Genomic DNA, 10,770 nt, shown 5'->3' with positions numbered 1-10,770 from the left:
CTTACAACTCACCCTTACCTAAGTGAATAAAAACTGGTGGAAAATTTACTAGTCACAAGTATTGATATATCCAGACAGTTATATTCCTTAGCAGCTGAAATAAAGTGATGTTAGGAAATACCATGTATGTTCTCTTCCTAAATAGGATGGAAGGTTTGTGTGCCACAAGAGAGGAAGAAGTTTTCTCTGTGTATTGTTAGCCTTAATTTTCAAGCCCTAGAGCACGTGCTCTGAGAGAGGTACTGGAGGACCTGCTGCTTTCCCACATGCTGGCACTCATTCCTCCTTGAAGGCATCAGTTTTTACTTGAAGAGATTTTCTGCATCTTCTCTTCTTCCCGCTCCACATGAAGCAATGATGATTAGACTGACACTGTGATGGTGGCCAGCAGTGCCCAAAGTTTGTTCAGGCCGTGGGGAAGTGGTTTGTTATCCTAATGCCACAGGAGGTATGTGATCTCATAGGTGTGGTGGAGAGAGGAAGGTAATAGCTGCAGTCGCTGAGGAGGAAGGGTGGGAGGCACCTGGTTTCTGCAGAATTCTACAAGTCTTAGGCTAAAATTGAAACTGGAGGCAAATATGAGTGGAATACACAGCAGGAAACTCGGGGTGGAGAGGAAGATGAGAGATGTGTGCCATATACTTTGTTGTGGCTGCCCAGGGACTCAGCATACCTGTGCTGTAGACCTCATGTCTCCTGCTATGGGGATTGAACAAGGCAGAACCCACAGGGTGGCACACACAGTGGCTGAATGATGCTTTGGGAGGTGACATCAAACCCACACAAAGAAAAGTACGGGTAAAAGTTTCTCAACACCAAAGGCTGCTAAGAAACAGAGGCCAGTGTTGTACTTGGAAGGATACATGCTATCAGATAAAGGAACCAAAAGAGAGCTTATGATGATGAGTACGGTATTTACAGGGGACCTCAGTCATGCCAAAGTTAGCAATAGAGGCATTGTTCATTGCTCCAACACTGGTCTGACTGGCCCAGCCTGTCCTCTGGCTGGGACAAGTCTCTTCCAGGCCAGGGGAAAAAATTATCAGAATTAGCAAAAAAAAAAACCAAAACCCTGTTGATTGTATGTATTTATTTGTACCAAAATAATTACACTTTGCTCCAGTATGTAACCTGCTATCTTTGGTTTACAGGAATATAGAGAACTTTTTTTTTCCCTATTGTTGTGTTTTAGTTATATCTGAAAGACATATGTCACTCTTTGAGGCCAAAACTAAATCCAGGTAAACCAAAGACAACATGGAACAGAGAACACTTTCTTCCAGTGCCTTTAACCGAATGTTTTCTTCTGAGATAGAACAGTGACACCAGAGTCCTCACTCCACTGCACATAGCTGTTCGAAGATTTACATCTCTTTGCAGACTCTTTATAAATAAAAAATACTTTCTATTGTTGTTTAATTTATTCTTGTCCTAGTTTCATCTCCAGTAAAGTTAGTTTTCTTTCTAGTAGCTGGCAGAGTGCTGAATTTTGCATTTATCAGGAGAACAATGTTGATAGTGCACTGGTGTTTTCAGCTGTTGCTCGGTACTTGTCGTGTCTGCGTCAAGTCAAGGACTTTTCAGGTTCTCACCCTGCCAGGTGCACAAGGAGCTGGGTCAGCACCGCCAGGACAGCTGGGGGATGTTCCCATGTTCCCTGCCACAGGGTGTGAGGCTCTGGATGTAACTAGGGAAGCGAGCTTGGAGGTGGGATCACTGCTCAGAAACAGATTGGGCACTGGGGAGGGTTTCGCAGGTGGTGAACAATTGCATTTGTGTGATTGGTTTACATATATAGATCATCATCACCATCTTCCTTTGTTATCCTATTAAACTGTCTTTATCTGAACCCATGAGGTGTCTCTTTTTTACAGCCTCCTCCCCATCCCACTGGGAAGTGGGGGGGTGAGCAAGCTTCTCATGGTGCTTAGTTAACAGCTGGGTTTGTTTCCATCAACAACCCATTACCTTATATCATTAAAATTAAGAATTACTTGCTATAACATCCAATTGTCAAGGGCCATATTTGTCATGAAGTAAATGTTTAATTGGATAAAAAATTAATTAATTTAAATTTACTCCTATTCCAGAGACATGTCCAGGTCTAAAAAAAAACCCCACCACCACAAAATTGGTTGCTTAGTGTCGCTTCTTGCCTTGTGGCATTAGAATGATAGAATCCAGGAAAGAATTTAGTTCTTGTACCCTTGAGGACAATCCTTAAGGGTGACCATGAAATACAGAGGTACAGACTTGAGAGGAAAGATCAGCAAACAGTGTTAGTGGTGGAATAATTACAGTAAACTGGAGAAAGTTCACAATAAAAAAAATCTCTGTAACAAACTAATGTTTTAGTCGGGTTTTCAAACCTATGGACTAAAATTCCAGTTATTAGAAAAATACATTGTTTTTCTATTTGTTATGCCACTGAGTGCCCTGCCACAGTGTGGGCAGCAATCGGAGACGCAGTGAGGGCAGAGCACAGGGCAGGACCACGGTGGAGTGACTCTCATGTCAGAGCGTGGGGCCAAGGCGGCTGCGACTCTCCACGGAGCAGCTGGCAGAGGGGCCCATGAGAGAAAAGCATCCCCTGGCTTGACCAAGTAACATATAGAACCTGCTTCAAAATGGCACTGTCAAAATGTCACCAGGCAGTAGGTACTATAATACACTCAGATCCTTGCAGGGGCAATCAAATGTGTACAGTTGCACTCTATGTCAAGAAGGGAGCTCCTTAAAAGTGTGGAGAATTTTTTGGAGGACCCTGCAATGGAACCATTCCTCTTATCCTCCTCCCATAAAAGTTACATGAGGCATTACAGCAGGAAATTCTGTGCCCCTGTAGACTGTTCTTGTGCTAAGAAAGGGAGCAAGGGAAAGCTTCGTTCTACATCAGCAGCAGCCAGTACAGCTGGGGAGTATTTCAGCTTCCCTTAGAGCATTTCCCAGGCAAGGCTCCAGGCTAGAAGTAAACTGGGCAGTAGGTTCCTCCTCACCCCTCTGCCCTCGCTTCTCATAAGGGTCATTCACCAAGGCTGTGAGTTACAGAGGAAAGCTACTGCATAAACTCATCACATCCTTTTGGACCCAAACCCGTGCAGCAGCCTGCCCCATGTCATCCTCTCCAGCCAGTGGGTAGCCATGACAGCAAAAAATTCTCTGTGCAGTACCGAGGGAGGCAACTTCCCTCTCTATGCTTCCGACCACACCTTTATATCCCACAGCATTCATTAGTGTCAAGTAGAACAGAAGTGAGGTAAAAGGTGTTTTAATAAAGTAAACACTATACTGAGCATTTCTTCCATAAACAATTCTTTCTCTTGACTGCACTGAGTCTTTATTGCCCTGGACATTCGAAGAGATAGTCAACAGATAGCTGCTGTATCTGAAGAGTATATGTGAAGGCACAACACTGGAGACAAAATAATATAATCCTCATTTTATAGGCAGGAAAGGGAGGGGCAGAAAAATTAGATGTCAGGACTGCATTAAAACAGAACCCACATCTCTCACTCCATGACTGGTACTTTACCCACAGGACAATCTTCCCTGTTGTGCACCACTGCAGAGTGCTTATTAACATCATCTGATCTGCACAGGGTTATTTCACCCTCTCCTGCAGATGCAAATCACTTTTTAAAATGCAAGCTGTTGGAGAATCACATTCTTGTGCAACAAATTGTCACATTTTCCTTGTTTGTTTGGTTTTTTTTAAATCATGGAATAATGTGCTTATCAGTTCCCCTTGCTCCTCAGCCTGTCTGCATGGAGAAGAGTCATCAGGCACTGTGGTAAAGAAGAAAGAACATCCCTACGGTATTTTTATCTGTAGACTGTGAAACATTAATAACACTTTTCAGCTACTGGCTGTTCACTCTTATCCATCCTTCCGGGTGCTCATCTCATGATGAATGTTAATTTTGTCTGCTCGGTGAGCTGATCTGTGGATACTTGGCCAAATTCTGGAACATCTGAGGGCATGGACAGACAATGGGCAAAAAGGGGTAAGAAGCTAAAAGTCCTAGAGCCCTTATTCAACTCATGAGCACCGTGAGCTGCCTTGCTCTATATTGTTGCCTCTTCAGATCTATTGCCCTGGCTGCACCCATAGTGATCTTTAACCCAGAACTGTCATAATAATCTAGGTATGGTTAAGCACTGTAAATAATATGTCTTGTCTCACCTGAATCACTCTGAGAGAGCTGCATTACAGGTGGGGTTACAGATTTGCTCCTGTGTCTGGTTCTGCATGTGGTTATTGTAAAGTGTCTCAAGGTATGGGTATGAAATGGCTTCAGAGAAGATCTGGGCTTTCTTCCCTGGGCTACATCTCCACTAGTATTTAAGTTCGTGGCATTTATCAGTGTTGACAGATTCCCCAACCCCCAGCAGGTGCATACACACACAGGCCACGTGTACGTGGATGTCCCACACCCTCATTCCCCCTGACCCTCCCAGGGTGTCCACAGCCCTGCTTGCCATACCCTGTACTCACCATCAGCAGTGGGAAGCCGCTCGGCTGAATTTCCATCCCATCAGCACAGCACAACGCTGCCCAAAGAGAGGAGCAGACTGCACTCGACTGCCATCTGAATCAATAGATGGAGGTCACTGGCCTGGGACTAGAGTTCCAGAGAGAAAAACTGGGACAAATAGAGGGGCTGTCATAGGCAAAGGCTTTGATGGAGTGAGGAAATTAGGAAGACACAGGGGTAACCTCTTCCTTTTCCTGAGTCTCATCTGCAGTGACAGGCTGCAACACTTTGATGTGAAAAGGGCAGATGTGTAGAAGGAATATTTGTCCTTCTGAGATCTCTTCTCTCTGTGAATTCCCACCCAATCCCCATTCTTAACCTACCATCTTCCTTATTCCAAGACTGGCAATCTTTCAACAAAGGAGGGGTAGGTTGTATTTTTCTTTCCCTAGTTAGCTATTAAGTGTGCCAATGGAAACTTGGCGGGAAGCTGAAGATGCTGCTTCTGCCTGTGGCAGGAGGTCTCAGTTCCTGCTGAATTCGGAGCTGTGTGGGGCCCAGAAGCAAATGCATCTCCCAGACGTCTCTTTAAAAGTGCCACAGCTCTCTGACTGCCTAAACCCGCCTTATTCTGTGTGATAAACCTGTCCTAGCCCCATTCCCCCTTTGCTGTTGTCTTCCTCTCTGCTCTGCAGATTGTCCATAGTTGGGCAAGGAGCCCCAGGGAGTTAAACCCCACAAAATACCATCCCCAGTGCCCTGGAGTGCAACAGAAGGAGGGAGTCAGCTGGAACAGTGTGGCAGGGGTGTAGCCCGTCATGCATAGTGCAAGACCCTTTTCTGGTTTTCTGTTCACCCAAACCAGTTGCTGTAAAACAGAGAGGCCACGGGGGGAATGCACAGTCTCCAGAGAACAGCTAAGTACTCATGGCTGGGACAGCAGGTGTTGGGACCGACTTTCTCACAGACTCCTTGAATAACTAAACCTACAGGAACACTGACATTTTGGGGATAAGCCAGCTCCACCCTTCATAATTAGGGCAAAAGGCCTCAGTGAGTTGACAACATCCCTATGTTTCCAGCTACTCCTGTGTGTCGGGTACCGAATTGTCGAAGGACCCAGAGAAATGTTGACGTCACTGGAAATTACACAACATATACTTTGAAAAGAGGCTCTGAAGTAGTTCCTGATCCGTAGAGGACCTTGACCATTCAGTGCATACTTAAATGCCTCGCTAGACCAAAGCTACACGGCACATTTGTGGGTATGTATGGGGACTTATTCTCATACGTGGATTTCTTCCTCTGTTCCCCCCAGGGAGTGGCTCTTGTGCGCACTTAAACGAGCTGGAAACAGTTGAAACCAAATCCCAATATGTAACATGAATCCTGCCTTTAGTGGGTTTGACTTTTAAAAATGTGAATACACACAAGCCCTGATGACTTCAATAGCATTTATGGGTGCTCAGTGCTTGTATAAATGTCACACTATTTATAACATATTTCTGTGTCCTTTTTTATATTCTCTGTTGGCCTGTCTCTTTTCCACTGTGGTATCTTTGACTGACGTGGTCACGTCAGGATGTAGCATGTGTTTGAATAATTAAGAAAATACAAATAAAAGTTATCTTTATTCTACTCTGGATTTTTCCATTGCTCAACCACCAAAGATAACAGTACCATTTCACCACTTCTTTTTACATTCTATGGGAGAAAAATACTCTTGGTTTTGTGGTGGTTTATTAAACCTTACAAGTCCAGTTGTCTACCCCTAGAGATTCCCCCCACAAGCTTTAGAAAATCGTTTCAGCTATATCCAAACTCATGCCAACTTCCTGGCTTCTCGGCCGCAACCCATCAGCGAGCGCTCTACTGAGAACCACTTTGAGGCTCTCCTTGAACCTCTTCTTCTTGCTGCTTCCTACGAAGAAGTAAACAAGGGGGTTGATGCTACTGTTAACGGTGGAGAGAACAACGGTGACGTGGTTCTGCTGGCTGAGCAAAGACGACCAGTGGTGGTAATTGAGAAGATACAACAGCCTCATAGGCATGGCAAAGATGAGGAAGACAATGACTGTGACCACAATGATGATGTAGAGCTTCGATGAATGAGGTCTCAGGGAGTTGCGATGAATCCTAATAACCAAGATCAGGCTGGAGAGAATCATTAGAGGAATGAAGATCATGAAAGTCAGGATCCACGTAAAGATGAGCAGGGCTTGGCAGTGGTTGCCATCATCGAATTGTTCCTTCGTTGGATCATCTTTGCATGCTAAGTATTCCGCTGCTGTCATCAGAAAAGACAGAGTCCACAGAATTGCACACACAATTGCCGATTGGTGCTGTGACCGGTGGCATCGGTACCAGATGGGGTAAACAATAGACAAACACCTCTCAATACTGATGGCTGTCAGGAGATAGAGACCAGTATTATAGCCAAGAAGGAAGACAATAGACAGTGTGGTGGTTATATAATAGTAAAAGCCGTATGCGAATCCAAACCCAGCAATGTACTCAATTGACAGAATAAATGTACAGAGCAGTAAGGAGATGTCAGCAATGGACAGGTGTGTGATGTACGCAGTGAAGGGGTTTCTTTTGATCTGGAAGCAGAGGCACCAGAGGACAATTCCATTTTCACAAAAACCCAGGAAGGAGATGACCATAATTACCCAAAGTGGGGTCAATATCTCCCAGACCCTTTCCTGTGCAGAAATGTTTCTGTGCATTGAGATGTTCTCTGTGCCTTCGCTGGGATGAAACGTTACGTTTGACTCATCCATGGGGAAAGCTCAAGTTTGGATAGCACAGCTCTTCCTTCTGTAAATACGTATAAAAATATACTGTGAGCATTGTGTGCTCCTCCCCTCCCCTTTTTCTTTCTGTTTTGTGGACCCTCATTTTCTGGTCATATCTGAAAGACTTAGCAAAAAGAAAACCAGCCTTGATACATGGATGCTAGCTGAAACCCAGGTGGAGCTACTGCTGGAGATACTAAAAACTGCCAAGGCCATCATGCTAGCAGAAATACTGGGCTTTCTTCTCTATGGGCATCAGTGTATGAGTGCTAAACCACAACTAAAGAGATACCCTCAAAGAGCTCTTGCATAGGCAACGTCTCCATCACATTGCAAAGTTTTGGGACACAGTGGTCACAAATTAGCATTGGTGGTTCTTGTTGGAGCCCATGATTGTTCCCAGACAGGTCTATTCAGCTCCCATTGAGTGATATTAATTTCAAGTTAAACATGTGTATTTCATGTTAATTTGACTCACAAGCTTTTTATTAAAAAAAAAAAAAATATATATATATACACACACACACACGCACACGCACACACACACACACACCCCAACATCTTTTTACCAGGAAGGGCTTTAATTAAGTAAAAATAAGGGTTACTTGGCATTGCATTCCCTCTGAGTACAGAGGTGGAGGGAAAGCGAAATGTCACTGCTTTGAGACAGTCATTTTTGACCAGCCTGAAGTGTCATTTACCATAGCATGACATAATTTAACCTTGTTTGCATACTCCAAACACGTAGCACAACTGCGATATCCTATAAACGTTACAAGTCCAACCCGTTGTGAGGAGAAGTAGCTACCCGAGTTCCCTGTCATTGTCATGATGGTTATAACCATTGCTTTGCTGAGTTATGGAAAAAGTTCTCCTTTTTTAGGGTATTTTTTTAATCTCATAACAGACAATTAGCAGCATTTGCATCAGCTGATTTCCATAAGAATAGTTCATGCCCCCTTCCCTGTTAACTTCCCCGCTGCACCTGTGATGATACAGAGTCACACTCAGGACCCTTACAGGTTACTGATGTTAATGCAGACTGACTCGTGGCAACAAGCATGCCCACTGACCTGCCTCATCCATACAAGCAGCCTTGTTCATTAACATGCCATCATGGGAATTTACCCATATCCTCAAGCAGCTAAGAACATCAAATGCAAAGTACAGAAGCTTTACTGGGGCTAACTTTTGCAATTATTACCTAAAACAAGCAGTTCACCCAGTCATAAATTTTCTCTTACTGAGCCCTGGGTTTCCTGGGGTCAAAACAACTTCTTAAGATGCAATAAATATCACAGTCTGAAAAAAGAGCATTCAGTAAACAACCTGGGAAGCCCCAGGGCTTGCTGGCATTTAAACCCGCACAGAAATGTTAATGATAATCCCACCAGGATGTTGACCATGCTGCTCTCTGAGACGCAGTCAGAGGGAATAAAGAACATAGCTGGAAATGTGGTAAAGAATTGAGGGTGAATGCAACAAGTAAACACAGTGACCAGAATGAGCGTCAAGCCTCCCAAAAGCAGTGTTCTGCAAAAACTGCAGAGACAAGGTGCTCAGACACTGTGCTGCTGGGAGCTTCACAGGAGAGATGGAGAGGAGAAGCTATTTGCTATAAGTGTTAAAACAGACAGAAAAGGGAAAAAAATACCAGTATAAAAACACTGAAGAAAGTTCTTCATTCATATCTCCCTATAAATGGGGTATTTCTGTCTGGAGAGTAAAGCAAGGAGGAAAAAGCTCTGGACTTACTTTGGTCATTCCCACATGAGACCATTCAGAGATGAGAATGAAAACAGTCCTCTCCTTCCAGATACATCCATGGTCTGTTCAGATTTCCCTGAAGCTGTTGAAGAACTTCCTTGAAGAAGCTGAAGGCTACCTTGTCCAATGTCTTGCCTCTGGTAAGGAGGGGGAGCAAACAGTGACCCTGACCATGACTCCCTCAAAAAGAAGTGTGCAGTTCTCCCATTGCTCCAAATGACTGATGCACACCACGCGAAGGGCCCTGGGATCATCATCTGAGGCTGTGCTTCAAATGGCATCACTCTGTAGCTGGCAAGTCATCTAGCTGAAAGCCTGGGAGTTAACTCTTGTGGGAACTGAATGGCAGTGCATGGAAAGTTGTCCTGAGCCGCTACCATACCAAGAGACATAGTTTAAACAAACAAACACAAAGTGAGTAGGAAATCTATTTGGGGCTGAAGAAGGAAAAATCTCAAATTTAGAACTGTGCCATCAAATGCCATCTAAAATAATACAAGTTGATTTGTAAATTTGTCTCATATATTTTTTAATATGGGAAAACAAGCAAGAAAGAGGGGAAGTATGCCAAAGAAGAGAGGAAGGGAGGAAAACTAGTTCACAGAACAAAGAAAATAGAAAGAAAGAACCCACAGAGCGAAGAAAATAGCCGCATCATTGGGTTAGTCTCATACATCCATCCCTCTCGGTAAAAGCTGTATCTTCAGTTTATTCTACCAAAAAAACCCTCAAGCATGTGAAGTGAAAATCTGTTCTTGAGATTTAAACAGTCTCCCCTGAAAAGTTCAAAAAGGCCTAGGAGCAGATAAACTCTTTGAAAATCCCCTGAGGATGTCCCCTGCTTTTGCCCCAAGTATTAGGTTGTTTATGTATTCAGATATTAGCAGAACAAACATTCTTAGCCAAAAAAGGAGAGAGTTTGCTTGGTCTTCTCCTTTAGATGTTTCACTAAAACTACCAAATCCCCAAATGGGAGAAAGTACTAACTAATGTGAGAAATAAATGACCCCAAAAGGAGGGTCAGAATAAAGTTAGGAAAGAAACAGAGTGAAATAAGAGCAACTTCTAATTGCATTTGTTGGCTTAAGCTGTGATCCACCTAACGTCTGGCAGCTACGGGACCAAAAATCCCAAGCTACCTCTGAAAAAGAAAGAAACACATTCTCTTCCCATAAAATGAGGTATGCCTGTGAGTAATGAGAAGGGAAGACATTAACATATCAAGATTGACCAGATACCTGGGTTCGTAGCTCACTCAAGTCTGCTGTGCAAACACAATCCAAAATCAGGGATGCCCTGGCCCCCGTGTCTCCATGGGGCAGGTAGCTTGTGATGCCTCCCACACGCACCCAGCACCTCCTTCATCCCTGATCCATGGGGAGCAGTCATCTGTCATCTGCATGGCCAGTGCAGCTGAGTGAAACCTGGACTTGAGGCAAAGAGATCAGGAACACAGCTTATCCTCAGTGATTTCAGGAGTAATGTGATGGTTGAAGAGCATGAGGGGACCCCATGCCTGCTGACCATTGGAGTGTCTGTATTGGATGCTGCCAAGAGACAGAGTGGCTATTCCTGAATCAGTTTAACTGTTCAGGTGTGGAACAAGGGAACTGCAGTAACAAAGCATGGAACCCCAACAGATCTTGGGACTAAAAATTGCTATTGACAATAAAGACATGATGGACAATACAGATAACTCTGCTAATTTCAATCTAAACTGAATATACAGC

General features: G+C 44.0%; 1 protein-coding gene across 1 annotated transcript; it reads right to left on the bottom strand.

Annotated features, from left to right (window-relative positions):
- Window positions 1-6,268: 6,268 nt before the first annotated feature.
- MAS1 (MAS1 proto-oncogene, G protein-coupled receptor) lies at window positions 6,269-7,258 on the bottom strand (the record flags this gene model as incomplete). The annotated part of the gene is made up of 1 exon (XM_084262052.1): window positions 6,269-7,258. One exon carries the CDS (start codon window positions 7,256-7,258, stop codon window positions 6,269-6,271), a length of 990 nt encoding a protein of 329 aa, XP_084118178.1.
- Window positions 7,259-10,770: the final 3,512 nt, after the last annotated feature.

This window comes from Gallinula chloropus (assembly GCF_964237585.1).
Source record: "Gallinula chloropus genome assembly, chromosome: 3".
Taxonomy (NCBI): domain Eukaryota; kingdom Metazoa; phylum Chordata; class Aves; order Gruiformes; family Rallidae; genus Gallinula; species Gallinula chloropus.
Note: the sequence above shows the minus strand (reverse complement) of the source record. Positions and strands in the feature narration are given on the sequence as shown.